Genomic DNA, 19,003 nt, shown 5'->3' with positions numbered 1-19,003 from the left:
AGTTTTTCCCATTCATTTCTATTGGTGCCCATTTTTGACCCAAATACAAGATTAAGGAGGGTTTTTTTTCACCCACTTAACATTGTATAATTGAGTCAAAAAAAAAAATGTGTGTGTTCAGGAGGCAAACTTATGAAAAGCAGCCAAGTCTTGTACCGCTCAGATCAAGGGAAGTATTTTTTACAAATAAATTAAAACTATTTTGCCCACATTTGTCCAGAATACGGTTTTAGGGTTAAAAGGACTTCTTTACCTCATGGATATATACTCCTTAAGCTTTCTGTTGATCAAGTCAGTGCTGGTTACGGCAGCGTTCTGAAAATACAAGACAAAGAATCATTAACTATTTGGTAACATGCAAACCTCAGTCCGAGTACAGCAACACAAATCTGATTGTGAGCATTAAAGAAAACCAGTTCCTCTAGTAAACACAGAAAGAGAACACCAACAAAAAGCCTACCCATAATCCTCACACCTTTAAGTAAAGAATTTCATCTCAACACTGATTTCAGCAGATGGCAAAGCACTGTTGTGTTAGCTTTTAGCTGGTTTTCAGATGACAAAGTTATGCAATACTACAATGTTTGAGCAGTCAGCTCAGAGGGGGCAGACACAGGCCAAATGATGATATTAATCAGCTATGATGTTCCACTCATTTTTTTGTGAGGAGGATCATGAATTTTTAAATGTGTATTCAGACTGATGTGAAATGTGTTCAGAAAGGGTCAAGGATTGAGTGGTTTAGCATGATCCTGTTATCCCCTCCTGGTAGATGCTGTAGAATACACAATTATGTGGGCAAAAAGCACCTTAATCCATTTATGGTCATTCGAAAGTAGCGGTGTATTCTGATCAAATAAATTGCAAGTAAAACTACGGATCACAAATATTGTACTGTATACGGCAGATGCTTTTCCAGTGGACCACTTAGAGGCATAAAATAGATTTTTCCCTGCCGGCTGCCTTTGACGTCACAGCTCATGCATCAGCAGGAGTCACAAGTAGGCCAATTTGCCACCAGCCAATCCAGGTTTGTCAGGTTGTCATTTTCCTGCAGTTACAGTAATTAGTCACATGCCAGTTATGGCTCAAAACTCGGTGTGCCCACAACCAAATGGCCATTAGCAAAGATGACAACAGGCAATACTCTTTTTAAAACATCCAAACGTGGCATGCTTAGATGAGATTTTTCTCATTAGAGCGAAAAAAATGTGGCCATTGTGAGATTTTATTTTAATTTGTTGACCCTTTTTATACATAGCCCTGTAGGTTTTTTATCAGCTTTGGAACTGCACACTTGACCATCTCTTTAAAGTTTAAAGGAGTAGTTCACTTTTAAAATAACTTGCTGATAATTTACTCACCCCCATGTCATCCAAGATATCCATATCATTCTTTCTTCAGTCGAAAAGAAATTAAGGTTTTTGATGAAAACATTCCAGGATTTGTCTCCATATAATGGATTTCAATGGGAACCAAATAGTTCAAGGTACGAAAGACAGTTTCAGTGCAAACTGCAAACTGTTCACAGGGCTTTAAATGCTTTCAGACGATGAATAAGGATCTTATCAAGTAAAACGATCGCTCATTTAAAAAAATAAATAAATAGTTTTATAAGTTCAAATGATCGCCTTGCTCTGTTCTGTGATGTGCGTTCGTGACTCTCCTGTTCGAACTCGTTTATCAAAATGAACTCGTGTCATTTAGTTCATTCAGCGAACGAAATGAACGAGTTGACTCGGGAAAAGATTAGTTCATTTTGATGAGCGAGTTCGAACAGGAGAGTTACGAACGCGCATCACAGAACAGAGCAAGGCGACCATTTGAGCTTATAAAACTTAAACTGTTATTTATTTATTTTTTTAAATGAGCGATCGTTTCGCTTGATAAGACGCTTATTCATCGTCTGAAATCGTTTAAAGCCCTGTGAACAGTTTGCAGTTTGTACTGAAAACTTGAACCGTTTGGTTCCCATTGAAGTCCATTATATGGAGAAAAATCCTGGAATGTTTTCATCAAAAACCTTAATTTCTTTTCGAACAAAAATCAAGTGGTTGCAACAGACAAACTTTGTCTTACACAGTATAGAGGTGTCACTCCATAAATGAATGTCTAAAGCACCTCAGTTTTGACGCAAATACTAAAAAACAGAGCGCATTTTTACAGCAAATGCCTGGCTTTTCAAACTATACTATACTCCATTTGATAACAAAGACAAACACAGGTGCAGTGTCTGCCTTATTTCTCTCGGAAAGTTACGACCAAAAAAAAAAGTGTCTTTGTACTCTTTAAACTAGATTTGTGGGTGATTCTCTCAAACAAGATGCAGTGTGAAGGTAGTCAACAAGACCAAGCTGTCATTGTCAACAAACCTCCTCGTCCAGGTTGCTGTTTTCTTGAATGACTCTTATCCAGGAAAGCATGTCCTCTCGGCCCTCTGCCTGAAACAGATACTCGCAGTCTGAAGTCGTAAGCCGTAGGACATTCTTGCGCTTTGTATCACTGTAGGAGATGTCAATCAAGCAGGCCTTGATGCTGATTGATTGAGGCTCGTCCTCCAGTTGGGAGTTGACATGAGCAAGCCCCTCCTTTTTGTCCTTATAGAGGTATAAGGAGTGTCCACGCAGCACTGAATACATCTGTTTCCATGGCCGCATACCACCTCCTACTCGCTACAGATAGGAACAAATGTATATACTGGTTATGATCAGTAATCTAAAACAATCACAGTAAAACTATCATCATTCCATGGCACTAATGGGAGATGAACATTGAAAGAGACCGAGAGATACTTTGTCCCACCTTGCCCTTCTCCGTGTTGAGCTGTCGGAAATGCAGCCAACCCTCCTTGGTGGAATCACTGAAGATCTCAGTGGACGAGTCTCTTCTGGAGCTGGAGTCATCAGATTTATGGCCATCAAGTGCCTATAAAACCAGAACAAACAAGACATTTTAGTGTTTAGTATTGGTTAACTAATTATAATTCTTGCCCTTATTCCAAAACCTTGTGAGTTGCTTCTGATCAATACACAGGCAACTCCCCTTCTTAGGCTACCCCTAACTAAAATGGAACGTCGCAAGTGACTTATGTAGAGTGCTCTACATTAGGGAAAAGTCATGATGATTGACTAGTCACCCAAGTAGGGGCGTCAATTGGGTGTGACAGGGCTGCCATACGTTGGCTCGTCGGGTCAATGCAAAGTCATATATTTTTATTGCAGGATTAACGGTATTATATTACTACACATAAAAGTGTCACATATAATTTGTAATTGTTAAATACGAGGGAAAAGCAAGTAAATTAAAGCAATCTGTTTGTTATATTCGTGTGGCATGAGTTTAACAGCAGAACTGAGCCAATCAGAGGCATTTCTGTTGAAAATAGTGACCAATCAGTGGTGGTTAATTTACTGAAAGTGATCGGTGAATGAGTTTGTTTAACCCAAGTTTTATAAACACGCACGAATCCTTTCATTATAACAAACAAAGTGGAGACATGATGCAACTTTGTGACCTTTCTTACAAATACATAATTCACACTTCAGTACAAAAAGTGTTAATCTTATAATAGTGTTTTGATCATCTCTTAAAATAAAAATAAATAAACGTGAAACTATCTAATAGAGTGGAAGTGACTAATAAGCCAATAAGGGCATCTTTGCAGCCATCTACTGGCTATAATGGTAATTTCATGTATTTTTTTATTTTAAAATAAAAGTGGTTTTCAGTAAGTGTGAGTTTTCCAACATCATGAAACTTTTAATTTTAAAACTTTGAAGGATTAACACTTTTTTTTTTTTGTTCATTACGTTAATTTTCAGACTTTTGAACTTTGATGTGCTGGAAAAAGTTGTGTGAAATTACTTGAAAGTCCTTGAAAAGCACTTGAAAAGTCTTTCATTCTTATAACAGTGGTTTATAACTATCGAATTTGCTGCTATGATCAAAGTTATATGTGATCCATCTTTGGACGAACCACACACACACACGGCGCTTCTTGTTAAGTCGAGGGAAGGGAGTAAGATTTGATGATGTCATCAGAGTTCATTATACCTTGGCTTTTGGTGAATTGCCGCCATTGCACCCAACACTACGATGACAAGCCCATGGACTGCACACGATCGCTGAGACTCTAGAGCAGTTACTTTAATGGGTCTGAATCTTTGTTCATCTTGGATAGACTTTTGTTAAAAAGCAGTTTGTCCCCACAAACGGCACATGCGATATAATCTTAAATTTGGCTAAAAAATGCATATTAGATTGAATTTTAGGTACAGCTTTAAAATGCTCTCTACATAGGTATCTCACTAGGTTTTGGAGCAAGGCCAACATCACCGTTATTAGTAAATGAGCGTTCTGGTTTAAAGAAAGCTGCCCTTTATGAGGGAGATTTGTAAGTGCATCTCTCACCTTCCTGAAAACACTTAGACTCGGTTTGCTGGATCGTCTGTGAAAATGAATGAATATGTTAGGCCAAACAACTATTCACAACTTCAGTATTGGGAACCACCAAATTTATGATCCAGCGTTTTTTAAAGACACTTACCCACGTCCTTCCTCCCGGTAGTTGTCCAGACCCTCATCGTATGATTTTGAGCGCTCTGTTTTGGTTCCTGATTGCAGAATGGCATTTCTGAGAGACTCTGCATGGATGTACACAGAAAAAAAAAAAAAAAGATCAGCAACATGTTCAACAAAATGCTCCCTGTGCCATTCGTATGGTGCTGTTAGATGGCAATAATTGTTCAAATAAATTGAAATCTACACAGAATTGCTTACCTTGGTCATGAGACATTTGCCGTCGCATGAGGGGACTAGGGGTGGTAGGGCTCGGGCTGTCAGAGATTACAGCCTGAGCTCCAGAGATCACGGCCGATGCAGGAATGTGGTTGCCATCATGGTCTACACTAGGGCTGGCTGGCTCATCTGTAAACATAGTAACACAGCACCAAACATGTGAATAAAATAACCGTGCAAGCCTGTGTGTACATTTATGGAAATGCATACCAAAGAGGGCAAAAAAGCTCCAACAATAAAGTAGAAAAAAAGATAAATAAAGGATAAAAGATTAAATAAAAGATAAATGAGTCCTACATACATATTCATGCCCTCGAATAATTCTCAAAATATTAAACTCAATTTTAAAACACAGACATCATTAGTTTGACCACAACACTTTTATTAATTAAACATAGGGCAAATTTTGGAAAGCTGGCAACTCACTTCAAAATATGTTACAGGTGTTTCTGTATATTTGTTTCTTTGATCACAGACTTTAATTGGTAATTTATGAGCATTCCTACTTGTTACTGGCCTGTTGTAATATCCCTTTTTTAATGTCATATTGCAATATCTTTTCAATTTGGCATGATAATGATAAACTAAAACTAACTTGAAGCAGATAGCCTCACGTTAGCCAACTATCAATACATCACTGAGCAATGGCTAACTTAACTCTCATTTTCTTGCCATTGGGTAAATAAAAAATTACCTGAGTCTGACCAAACCAGAAATGAGCCAAACTTAATTGATTTTGTTTGATACTTTATTCTCGATACTTTATATAAAAAAATCTGAAATAGAATAAAAAGTGTCAATATTGTGTCAAAAATTTAAGTACTTAGTAAGTTATATAAATATGTATTAAAAACCACAGTATCATGTTAACATTCACATTTGTTTAGATTTCTCCTCGAGAGGATGTGTGAGCCTCAACAGCGCAACCTTCTTACCGTTAATACATTGATATTATCCACTATTAATCACCACTTACAGTAAACGTAATAAAATCAGAATCATTTTTGGTAAGTTTTGGTAAGTTTTAATCAGGCTACTCCATTCTCTTTCACTTGCCCCTTCAAAAACAAATCAACTTGTCCCAGACAAGTGTTAGGAACGAGGACAGTTTTATTCATCTTACAATTTGACATGTCCTGTTTTTGAGAGTACTGAAAACTTTTGAGCTTCTCTGCAGGTCTCGGCCAAAAAAGGTTGGAGTACAAAGCTGTTCTGTGCTGCCAGAGGGCTGGAGAAGCTAAAATTAAAGTAACTGCCCTAGTTCCTGCATCCTCCAGCGTCTCAAAGAGGGCCAAGGGGAAGGTATGCAAAACACTCTTCATGCCTAGCCGAAGAAATCTAGCATAGTCTACAGATCGCTTCACTCCAAGACATGAGAATCTTAATGCTATCAGCAATCAATCACCTAGCTTCATTTAAAGGGATGGTAGGCAGGGTTTTTTTTGTGTGTTTGGATGAAATAGGTGGCAACCATCCTCAACTACATTCTTTTAGCAGATAGATACTTCTATCCAAAGCAACTTATAATGAAGAATCTGAGGTTTGGGCCTTGTCATGCCAATGGTTGATCAAGGAGTCAAACAAACTGAGCAATGTGTTGAAATGCCACAGGGCCATAGTGTTTACAACTCTTCAGGGTGTCAACCAGCAGAGGAGTGACTTAGTTATCTGTGCATATTGAGTTAAGACAGGAAAAAGTATACACATGCATCCACATGTCCAACCGTGTATTTCTATCCAAAACTGATTTACCAAACTTTATCACTTTAGGGGCTGCCCCCATTAAGGTAGACGATAAGAGGCTTAGTTGACGAAATTTTAATTAGTCAGTCACAGAAAAATAACTCCACAGGAAGTCACGGTACATGGTACATTCATAATGGTACATGTTTACTGGCGCGGAGCATGTGTGTGTTCGTGCTCAACTGCCATGACAAATAAACAAAATAAATTAATTTACTAGAGGTTCTGGCTAAATGTTCATTGCTCCAGTCTATTTTAAAATGTCTCATTCATTTTAATGAATTGTTTTAAATAAACCCATTTGAACTAGAGCCAGACCGATATATCTACCAATATTAGGCATTTTCCATAATATCGGTATCGGCAGTTATAAATGGCCGATAAATGAATATTTAAAAAATAAAATAAAAACAAACCAAACACGCTTTAATCATCTCTCCTTGGCCTATTATATTGAAAATGTATGTTTTACAATTTGCAGTATGATGTTACCTATTGCTAAATTATGGCTCATCATAGACTGGCTAACCACAAAGCTAGCTAATGCCACTATCATCAGTGGAAGACTCCTAACGTTAACATTAATGAGCTTGGAAACCACAATGAAATTTTTCTGCCTAAATAAAGTACTGTATATATAACTAGCATATCTCTAGTTACAGTCCCTGCATTGTAAAATGTAAGTTATACTTGCGAGGAGTGAACATTTAGACATAGAGAAAAAGTATCAAACGTATCTTGTGCAGAAAAGTTAGCTTTTCTTTTACACGTGTGTGAAATCCAACAATATTTAATAATAATAAAAAAATATCGGCCGATATATCGAAATATCGGATTTTAAAACCCAAAAATATTTGTATCGGTATCGGCCTTCAAAATCCTTTATCGGTCGGGCTCTAATTTGAATGAATGATTCAATTACTCACTAAATATATCACTTGCAGCCAACACAGATTTGAATGTTTAGTGATTTTGTCAAAGGTTTAATAGACCGCAGAATCGTTGTCATTTAGGAATAAGATTGCATGGGTGTTTTCGAGATCAATATTTTTTAATGATTAATTGAGAAGCTCTAGATTGAACTTACCAACACTATTTTTCAACTGAAGTTTTGAGAGGGAGAGCAAAATTAGTCTAATAACGTGCTACTTAGGAAATTCAATGGGGAAATGAAAAACACATTATAATTCTTGCAATATTCACAATGTTGCTCAAACTGTTTTGCCTGTAATATATGAATATTCTATATAATCTCCAGCACTAATGGGAATATCATACCATTAACACTTATCACCTAAATGACTAATTATTTATTTAACTTCTCACTTTCACAATTCTCACCCAAATGTGTAAGCAGTATGGAAAATAAGCAATAAAGATTTTGGACACCAAAAAAAAAAACAGTTACAGTGTATGCTTAATATCAAAAAGGCTAGTGCAAAACACCAAAGCATCAAAGATGACTTGTGACAGAGTGCAGCTCGACTATCACTCAATATTCTAGACATATCCTCAAGCATTAGAGTACGAGGGAAGGCCACTTCCTCCCTGAACACCACCATGACTCACACACAGTGACTCTCACTCTATTTCCGTCACTCCCAAACACACTCACAAGCCTGGAACTGCACCTCCTGCAAAATCACCCTGACTCCTCAAGCTTTGAGAGTTTGATAACAAACAATACAAAGCTAAATTTGCCCATGATAATCCTCTGTCTGGACACCTGGGGTCGGGATTTGAAATTGTGATTATGAAAGGTCACAGATTGAGATCACATAAATGAGTGGAGCATTAACAACACAGAAAAGCACTGATCACAAAAATCGCATATAAAAAATTAACTGCAAAATACAGCAAAGTCTACACATAATAAAATATCTGCTGTAGCTCTAAAACAATCCCCACTGCTGGCTCAAGAATGTTGCCAGGTTAGCGTTGCTATGGTTACAATGAGTGCACTTACCGATGAAGGGAATGGAGTCAAGTGATTCGTCCAGATTACTGGAGCAGAAGGAGGAGTCAAGCCGCTCCCCTAGTCTCTGCAAGTGCATCTCCCGGCGCGCATCGTTGGGCAACCAGCAGACACCACCCCCTGTCGGCTCAGACACATCCGTGTCATTCACTGCAAGGATGTATGAGGGATGGCGAAGCGGTTGTGGTGTCCCCTTCCCTGTTGGGGGCTTCTCCCGAAGGACTACGCCTTCTACTGAACTGGACCCGTTTACCGGTAAACCCTTGACATCCCGTGAATGAGTTCTCTGAGCTGATGCCTCACCCTGTGGCCTCTGAGGAGGGGGAGTCGAGTAAGATGCAGATCTATATCCCACTGGATTCTCTTTCCCAGTTTCTGGGATCTGCATGGTTTCAGCCCTAGTTCTTGATTGGTTTGATGCAGAATTAGAAATACGATTTCCAACAACAGTTCCGCTTTGGTCTTTGGAAGGAGGCTCTTTGGCCTGGTTTACTCCATTACGAGGTCGCTCTGTAAAACCAGCAGTGGGTGGGATGTCCGTTCTTGAGCTGTGCCTATGGGAGCCAGAAACACCCCTGATGTTCATACCATACCTTGTTGGGGGACGATAAAGGACCGCCCTTGGTGGGAGAGACTGTCTACTAGGACGACTCCTCTGGTCTACTCTGCCATACAGCGGCCTATCCACAGCGGCCCACGGTGCGCCAGAAACTAGTTCATGTTCCACATAGTCTGACGAATGAATACGGGGCTGCCGCATGAGGCCGTCAGAGGACACACTACGAGGAGGCCAGTCCCTGGCTTGGGCTGCTCTCTCCGCCCCACTCATCCTATCTTGTGAAGCGCTGCGTGGAGGAAGCACAGACGGGCCCTGGTAAGCCCGCTCATGAGACGTGCTTCTGCGGCGTAACTTATTGCCCCATCCAGGTTGGTGTCCACAATGAGGGCCACCGTGGACACTTTGTGATGCAGTTCGCAGGCTGTCTAAACGCTCTTGAATAGTCCGACTGTAAGTGTGAAGACCTTTATTATCGATATATTCCCGGTATGTCTGGTAAGTCCGCCAATCAATGTTCTGGTGGGTAGCAGGGGAGTTGATGGAGGAAGCAGGCACATAGTGTGTAGGTGGAATGGCATAATGATCACCATGGTAACCTGAAGGGAACATGTCAGCTTTGCGAGGGTGAAGGTATGGCGGACGACCACCAGACACTGTACCAGGCCTGGCTCTAATCAGCATTGGCTCTGGCCCTACTAGACCATAGTCCCCCCTATGACCGGGAACCATACGGCCCATGGGAACATCAGGAGGCAACAGCACTGTCCGAACACTTTCATTGCACACACACACCGCAGTCTGTGTCTTTGGAATGGGTGGTGGAGGGGAGGGAGGTACTGATATCTCCACACGATATCCTAGATCAGATGGTCCAACCCCCGGGGCTAATGTCTCAGTGGCCTGGGCCATCCCCGGGGGCTTACAGTCTACTCGAGGGTAACATATAGGGGGTGGCTGCGGGATATGGCGGGCATTTCCACTGTATGCATCATGACCCTTAAGGTAGGCATCTTGGGAATAGGCCTGTGGAAGAAAGAATCAGGTACATTTTAATAGTATTCACAATATTAGAGAAAACTTGAAATTCATGATGATTTCTTACAAACAGTTCTTCTCTGTGTGGGTAGACAGCATTATATTTGCGTGTGGGAGTTTGACAGGTCAGAAGTGTGAGCTATACTCTGGTGTGCCAAGTGCTTGAGAATTCTACAATAATTATAATATCCAAAGCTGACAGTTCAGAACAAAAATACACCTTTAGCAATCAATTTGACAAAAAAAAAACAGATCTGATCTGATCTCAACTGGGAGCAATCCGGTAATGTCTTCCCTTTAAATTTTATAATGCCGCTGGAAAGAAAGAAAAGCCTCCATTTCACACAAAGACATCTCTCCAAAGGAAGCACCAGGCAGCCTAAAATAATAACAATAAATAGCAATTCATAGTAACAAGAAAAGTGGTTACCCACCATTCGGGTCACCACACGTGAACGAAACGACACTGAAGCCAGAGGTGGACGATTGCCCTGGTTAGCAATGGCACTAAATCTGACCTCCGTAATCATGTTAAAATCCAGAGTTCAAGGTAAACTACTATCACAGGACTTCAGTTTGATGAACGTCAGATTAAAAACAAGTACCAGGCTCCATATTGTTTGTCTTGCTCGGATATACAGTATGTTGGCTTCCAAAACATCACGGCAAGTCACATGGAGTGGACTTTCAACCCATCATTCAGTTACATTCCTTTCGCATAACAATACAAACTCAATCTGATATCAGTAGTAGGGAACTTCGCCCCTCCTTTCATGCCACAGATGCCTTGTTACAAAGGCCAAAGTTCATAATAGGAAAAGAGAGAAATGAGAAAAAAGGGGCGAGGCATAGCAAATATGCTCGCTGGATATATCCGATAACTACCCACACGCCTAAATCAAACAGGTCACACAATCCATTCACAGCTGTGATGGAAGACATTCAACAAACTACACTGTACAATGCTACACATTATCAGAAACATCATGACAGTCATCTGAAAACGACAAGGGACAGTAAATCAACAACCAACTACAATACAATGACATGCATGACATTTATAAATGAAAAAAAAAAACAACAATCAACATGAATGTAGCATGGATCTGCTTACCAGACTAGTGATTCCCTGCGAAAATCGCAGCCATTACATCACAAACCCCGGTAGGAAAAAAGGAAGAGAGAGAAAGGGAGGAAAAGTAAAAGACCAACATACATTAAAGGTGGTCAAAACCAAAAGAATCAAGTCCACGTATTGACAACCACTATCACAGTAAATATCTCTGTACAGAGCGCAAAAAATGCACAGGAGCTGCAGTGCTGCCAGTGACAAGGGATCGTGGGAAGGTGCAGGGGTGCTGTGGGAAGACTGTCACGTTAGCGATGCCACCTGCTTGTCCTCGTCGCTCCCAATCGAGGTGGGGGCTGAGGTGCCTGCCTCGCGTAGTAGCGATCGGATCTCCATTTCTCCCCTCTCCATCCATCCGCAGGCAGATAACTCCGTGATTACACCCCTCTCCCAACCCTCCCTCCCTCCCAGCTGACGCGTCCACTTGCTCACTCCCTCCCTTACTCTCGCTGGAAAGATGTAACCATTCACATGTCGGAGGCAGATGCTTGATTATACATTCAGCTCAGATGGTACAGCTTCCCCCTCCCTCCCCCTTTTTCTCTCTCGTTGACTCGCGCCTATTTCTACAACACAGAGCAGTCAGCTGACTCCAGCTGATCTAATCATCTTTTCTGTCTCTTCCTGTCTCTGAAAAACCCATAAGCCACTGCCCACCGTAGCATCCTTTCACACCTCTTACGATCAACTCCGTCACTGTGACTAATGTCACCAGAGACCTCGAATGGATTATTCCTCCACCCAGCTGGAAACCCTGTTTAGCATTTCCTAGCTACATTGCTTCACGCAAGAGAAAAACACTGCCACTGCAACAGCTGTGCAGCAGCAAAGTATAGCATGGACATATAACAGAGGTGGTAACTGGAGAGATGAGCAAAATTATTGGAAACTTGTCAAGTACATATCCGGGTCATATTTCACTCACAAAACAAGGTAAATTATATTTTGCTTGAAGAAAGCAAAAACCTAATTTTAGGACAACTAATATTTACTTGTGACATTTTATGACATATCCTTAAATTATGGTTATGAGAATCTAATCAGCTTCACTGAGAATGGGAATGAAAAAAATTGTCTGGCAACGACAATTTAGGGATAAAATGATCAGTTTTGCATTTCAAAAAATCGTAATATATGCAGTAGACTTCCTTTTTAATACCTTATTGTCTAAAAAAATAAAATAAAACAAAATCAAATAGTTTGAAGTGTTATCCTAATCCCCAGTTTAATCATTGATCATCCCCAAACAGGAGTGCATCAAGTCAACGACATAAAACAGATGTAGGCCCCTTACAGGAGTAGTTCACTTTCAAATGAAAATTAGCCCATGATTTACCCACCCTCAAGCCATCCTAGATGTATATGACTTTCTTCTTTCAGACGAATACACGGTTATATTAAAAAATTATCAGAGTTATATTAAAAAATATCCTGGCTCTTCCAAGTTATCTAGAATTTCACTTTGTGTAAGAAAAAATATTCATGTTTAACACGTTACAAAGTAAAATTCTAGCTTGTAGTCAAACGGCCATACACGCTCTACTTGTGCCTAATGTGCATCTTGCACAATGTATAAGGTTAACGTCATAAGTAGTTTAGTGCGTCACCAAAAAAACATAAAAGCTACAAGATTTTCAAATTTTATATAAATAACATATTAAACAATATTAGATGTTTTGAATGTTATTATGATAAGTGTTTTTTTTTGTTCAGTAATTCAGATCATCACTGTGATTCCACTACACCCACATGAAACAGCAGAGGTGCTTTGAGAAATACCTTTGCCTGCTGACAGAGAGTTCAAACGATGCTTACAGCAGTAAATGGCAGGCATTAAAAGTTAATCTAAAGGGCAAACAAATGAGTGCAGGACTGAGTGTGCTCACTGAGCCAAGCGAAACTGTGGACAGAATTAGAAAGTACTGAACAGACTCAGAATGAAACAGAGAAACAGGACGTTGAGTGATTATTCACAGTAAATAGTTAGAACAATAGTCAATGATCCGAATGAACCTGGATGAGCCCTATGTTTCCATTCTATTCCAATGAAGATAGCCTAAAAAAAAAAACCTGCATTTTATCCAAAAAATATGTGTTAAAAGTTCAACGTTTAAAGGCATCATTCAGCCAAAGGTTCATTATTTACAAAAAAAAAAAATATCATAATTTAAAATGAGACTTTATGAGACTATATGAGTTTAAATTTAAATTAAAGCTGCATCTTTTTGACTGGGCATTTCTCTAAAATCATCCACATTTCAATTATGGTTATATTACATTGTCTCAATGGTAATGGTATTTTGCTTTTCATTTCATGTTTCCTGGATTTTTGTTTTGTAAAGCACAATGGCTAACTTTTGTTGTGTTTATTCGTGCTATCTAAATAAAATAAATGAAATGACAATTTAGACCTGTATCTGCTAATCCTGAAAAGCACTGTGTTTATTTTATTTGTATTACTGTTTTGTGGTGGAGCAAGCGAAAATTTTGGTTGGGCAAGAAAAAAAAAAAAAAAAGTGAACCACTGGCACAACCAGGCCATTAGAAAAAATCCTTAGCATTGAGCCCTGATACTGCACAGCAGTTCTGTATTAGATCTCTGTGTGAGAGAGAGCCCATGTGCCAGGCCCCAGCTGGCATCTCTCTCCCAACTGAACGGCTGCTTCAACACAAACAGCCTTTCATGAAGCGAGAGCTTCCACCCTGTCTCAGAGAACATCCTGCTCTTCACCTCTACAAATTCTGTATTTCCTAAGAAAACAGAACATGTTCAAAAGTTCACAGCGTATATCAGAAATAAGTTTACGATTAATCCTACAGTCAATCTGGTACATATGATAAAACAACGGCACTATTCATGAGTCAGGAGACCCAGGAATGCAACACAGCATGAAAATTTGACTGTAATGGAGAGTGTCAAAGAGAATGCAGGGCAGATAAAGTGATGACTGCACTACAGTTATGTGTAATTGAGGACAGCTGTGATGGTGCGGCAGTTTAAGGCTCACTGGTAAACGACAGGCTGCAGTGTCCTGGTTAGCAGTCCCAGATATAGCAGCACCCTAAGGAGCGAGAGGAACCTGCCTCTTTCCTCTGAAATGGGTCAGAACCTTAATTTCCATGGGTGCGAACAGAACAAGTACAACTAAATGCAAACTTAAAATATAATGCATACAAAGACCTCATTAAAATTATGTATTCAGAAGATTCTGGACAGATTTATCTAAACGGACATGTTTTCAAACTAGACATGTTTCCAACAACAAAGTCAGAGCAGAAAATCTGAAAATAAAATTCTCTTAGGGCATATATAAATACAAAAAAAAAAAAAAACAGTAAAATCTTACCAGCTGTAGTATATCTTCATCTTTTGGCATTACACACAACTCCAGAAATGTATGACTGAAAGTGGAGAAAATATATATTTAGGGCCACAATCATGACACATCTAATTGATTTATAACACACTCTTACCTATTCTGGATGAGCCCTATGACCTGGGAGTACGTCTTCCCAATGATGCTCTCGCTGTTCACTTTCACGATCCTGTCGCCTGTTGAGGTTTCATTTTCAGGTTTTAGATGATCAGACATCGATAAGCATAATGAAACAGTGTGCTGGGGTAATTACCAGTGCAGAGTCCGGCGCTGTGAGCGGGCCCTCCCTCTTTGACCTGCTTCACAAAGATCGTGTCCATGGGCTCCAGTCTGTTCCGTGGTCTCCCTGGCAACAACAAAAGCAGCAGTGTCACGAGTGGCCCAGATCACAACAAACCAGTGCCAGGAAGAACCGAGCGGTCACAAGATCCCACAAAATAAACATTTTAAAAATCACACCAACTCCGAAATAAAACGTTTAACCCATCCATGCCACGAAATGAAGTGTTCAACCAATCCATGCCACGGAAATCTTGTGACTTCATCTAAAAATGACCCAGCATTCAATGTGACATCCCTCAGTCCCTTAGGGAAGCGCTATACTTGGCTTCATTCTGACATAATATGCCAAAACATAGATCACAGATCTAACAGTAAATAACTAACACTACAGATTCCCTGAGGTTGACAGCTACGAGACGCTAAGGCAGTGGCCCATGTTTATGTGCACTGAAGGAATGAGGATCTCTCCTCAACAGTTTGTTTTATATATTTAAATATATGTTTGTTAGTCTACTGGAATGGGCAATAAACCTGTGGATTCCACAAAACATATGGACTGTCGGGTTGCTAAATCCCTCATTTGAGATCACAAAAATTATTCAACAGATGAGTAAACATAATATGTGCGTGCGTGCGTGCGTGTGTGTGAGTCTAATTTCAATGCTATGGCCTTCATATAGATATATAAAGATAGCCAACTTTAATTATGACAGTTTGGATTTATATAAAACGGTAAAACTTTTCAATAAGATTTCATTTGTAACATTAAAATGTATTAGTAAATGTTGAAATGACAATTGTTTTTATAAATATCAGTTTAAGTTGTTTATTCTAGTTGTTTATTTTTATAGGGCCAACCTAGGTATAGTTATTGGTCAAATCCAGTATTGGTTGTACCTCTATTCAGAAAAGAAGAACTGAAAATACTTCTGGTTATTTCACTACATTGGAAATAGGAGGGCCAATTGAACACATTGCATTGGGGTAACCAGAGTGTTCAATTGTTTACTGCACATTATGACAAAAAACTATGCACAGTACATATTTTAAATACTACAGAAACAATTATAAGTACAAATAGCAATGTGATCATAGCTGTACTGTCATATGCTGTAGTTTTCAAATTTTAAAACTTATACATTTACCTCAGGAATATGAAGAAACAAACCCATTAGTGCCATGTTTATTGCATTTTGCATATAATTAAATAATAATAAACAACATAGTATACTAAACCAAAAAATCGGGTCGTGTATCAGAAATTATAGAACATTCACAATAGAAATGTACCAATAATAATAAATGAAAGCCAGAGAAAACCATAAACCAATCCCCTCACATTTCCCTTCTAATGTGTTTGTGGGATAGATGCATGTCAGTTATGCAATCCATGCACTGGAGTTCAAGTTTCTTTCTGTCGTTGAGAACATGAAACAATGACTCACTCGTATACTGTCCAACGCAGATACACATACACAAACTATTCTATGTACATGTTGAGCACAAAAAAAAACAAACTAAAACCAGCAGAGAAATGCACAACTACAAATTCAGAGAAATAAAAACAGGCCTGAAAAAACACTCCTGGCTCTCACATAACATGCAAATTTAATATTTTACTATTACATATGCTAGTGTAAGTTCAGGTTGTTGTATTTTTTACTATATTTTGCATACAGAACTAGGTGCACCTTAAGGGATGTTATGTAAGATAGTTTGGACTCTTCTAGGTAATGTAAATCAAGTTTCACAGGGCTACACTAGTGCTCTGAACAATCTGTAGTGCAAAAAAAATGTAATATATTATGTATAATTATATTATTTATATAAATATGTTTATATTTCAGTTATGCTGCATTTGGTAGGTACAATATCATAAACCACACTACAGTTTCAGTTCCTGTTTCAATTTCATGCTTTTCAATGAGTGAGCTAAAAGCATACTGTGGAAGAGTTCAAATCCTTGTCAAATACTTGGCAGCAACAAAGTTATGTACACTGGCGAATTAAATAAAGTTTGTGCTAAGGACATGAGAAGAGGTGTGATATTCTTTCATATAACTCTTTTGATATGAAACCATGAAAGGATGCACCACAACTGGCAAAAGATAAATGACAAAGCATTAATAAACCGAAAGTATGAATGTCCTCCAAGTTGGCCATGATTTATAAGACCATGGCCAACCGGGCATTTGCGGTAATAGGGCCGAAACATTGGAATGAGTTACCGTTGCCTATTAGATCTGCAAAATCGCTGTCGATTTTTAAGCATCTGTGTAAATCATATCTGATGTCCTTAGCCTACAATGAGTAGATGTGATATTTTACATGTGATATTTTAACTGGTTTAAATATGTTTTATTTTTATCCTTCATGGGAATCTGTATGTAAAGCACTTTGGTTCAACTTGGGTTGTGTATTAATAGTGCTATATAAATAAACAAACAACAACAAACAACAACAAGACCAATAATTTTCCAATAGTAAAGAATCTTCCATTATCGGGCCTCGGTTTTGTAATATTGGATTCGCTGATAAATGCTGCCATCTTGTGGCTGTTTGGAGCAGCAAGACTGCCATTAAAACACTGAGTCTGAAGGGGAAAAAGAGTCAACAATGGCATTCAAAGGTAAAAACTTACCTCCCTTATATAATAAATTTGATTTAACATAACAGCCATTAATGTACAAAGGAAATATGTTACCTAAATGCAAAATATGTATATAAAAAATAGAGATAGAGTCAGATATAATACACCAAGTCATGTCCCAATAATTAAATTAAATAATACAGCCATGAATGAATGCATGTTGGAAAAAAAATGCGCTGAACTTAATTTTCTCTCTGATGTCTGCTCATTATTGGTCTCATAAAGTCACATTCATACGGCTGTTTGGAAACTGGGTTGAGGCTCATGAATGCTCCAGCCACTATATGCGGGTTTTAACCAGATCCACTAGTTTAAAACTTCAAATGTTATTAACATCTACTATATGAACTTTATTTAGCTAATAAACATCTAAATAATTACAGCTATATGTGGAAATAAATTAACTCCGCAAAAGAAGTTCTGCGTAAACACAGATAAAAACAGCGCTCTGTCAACAGGTATTTCATAACCTAGATTGACAAAAACATTGGTTTCTGATAACACACGCCAGACGAGATGCACTAGGTAAACTGCTATGCTTGTTTATTTTTCTGACAATGTATCCGGATATTAGCGGATATTCCAGCGCATTCCATTCTCTTCACTCTTCAGACTATTGAACACATAAACCTTTTAAAACTGTAGCTTATAACCATTTGATTATATTTTTTTTGCAAAGCTGATAGACTCCTGTCATTTATTTGTTCTCTATTTAAAAACATTAGACTTGGCAAATTTAGTTTGCCTAATGTTAATAATATTGTTGCTGTTGTTGAAAAAAGATGCACTTAGTAATTCTATTAGTTAAAATTGTTTCTACATGCTTTATTTGTTACCTGCTTGTTTACCTGATCAAAGATCTTATTTGAGAAAAATTATACTTCATTGAGTGCACTATATATACAGTATATATATTTATATATATTTTTTACTGCTGTTGTTACAAATAAAAAGATGCAACTGAGAGTACTAAGCTACACTAAAGTAGAAATGTTTGTTTTTTTAATTCAAGAGGACTTGGAGGTTTTATGCTTTTTTGTTGTTGTTGTTGTTGTTAGAATTTTGTCTATGTTTGTATACCTGATGAAGTTTTTAGGTAAAAAAGATACTTTACCGACTGCACTTTATTTGCGCTTTCTATTTAATGATGTAGAAGTGTGTTTTGTTTTGTATTCAAGGAGGGAGTGAAATTGCAGTTTTAAAATAGTTTCTTCAGTTCAGTGCTGATGTTATAACTGTCAAAAACAGAAATAAAACGATAAACAAATATAACACGCAAATAATCAGTATCGGTTATGAAAATATTGGTCAATCTCTAATTTCGACGATCATTCCTGAACCATCATGTCCTGCACCTGGCATATTTCTACATTCTTCCACTATCCATCAATAAAACAACATTTCCCAACAGATGTTTTTTTTTCCTTCACATATTCTTCATTCTTTATCAAGAATA

General features: G+C 38.4%; 1 protein-coding gene across 2 annotated transcripts in view; it reads right to left on the bottom strand.

The window, feature by feature from the left end:
• arhgap21b (Rho GTPase activating protein 21b) overlaps positions 1-19,003 on the bottom strand; it is a 47,347-nt gene that overhangs the window by 11,582 nt on the left and 16,762 nt on the right. Inside the window, exons 5-14 of one of the 2 annotated variants that reach the window (XM_039676472.2) lie at positions 14,869-14,961; positions 14,713-14,791; positions 14,586-14,640; positions 8,507-10,097; positions 4,780-4,926; positions 4,547-4,643; positions 4,411-4,447; positions 2,803-2,925; positions 2,373-2,672; positions 254-315 (exon numbers count right to left, since the gene is read on the bottom strand). In XM_039676472.2, the coding sequence (XP_039532406.2) occupies positions 254-315; positions 2,373-2,672; positions 2,803-2,925; positions 4,411-4,447; positions 4,547-4,643; positions 4,780-4,926; positions 8,507-10,097; positions 14,586-14,640; positions 14,713-14,791; positions 14,869-14,961 (2,584 nt within the window). Of the gene's footprint in view, positions 1-253; positions 316-2,372; positions 2,673-2,802; positions 2,926-4,410; positions 4,448-4,546; positions 4,644-4,779; positions 4,927-8,506; positions 10,098-11,223; positions 11,632-14,585; positions 14,641-14,712; positions 14,792-14,868; positions 14,962-19,003 lie in introns of those variants that run through there. The other variant, XM_039676474.2, reaches the window with a different exon arrangement.

Source organism: Pimephales promelas, chromosome 5 (genome assembly GCF_988280905.1).
Source record: "Pimephales promelas chromosome 5, fPimPro1.hap1.1, whole genome shotgun sequence".
Lineage (NCBI taxonomy): Eukaryota > Metazoa > Chordata > Actinopteri > Cypriniformes > Leuciscidae > Pimephales > Pimephales promelas.
This window is presented reverse-complemented; position numbering and strand designations above follow the sequence as displayed.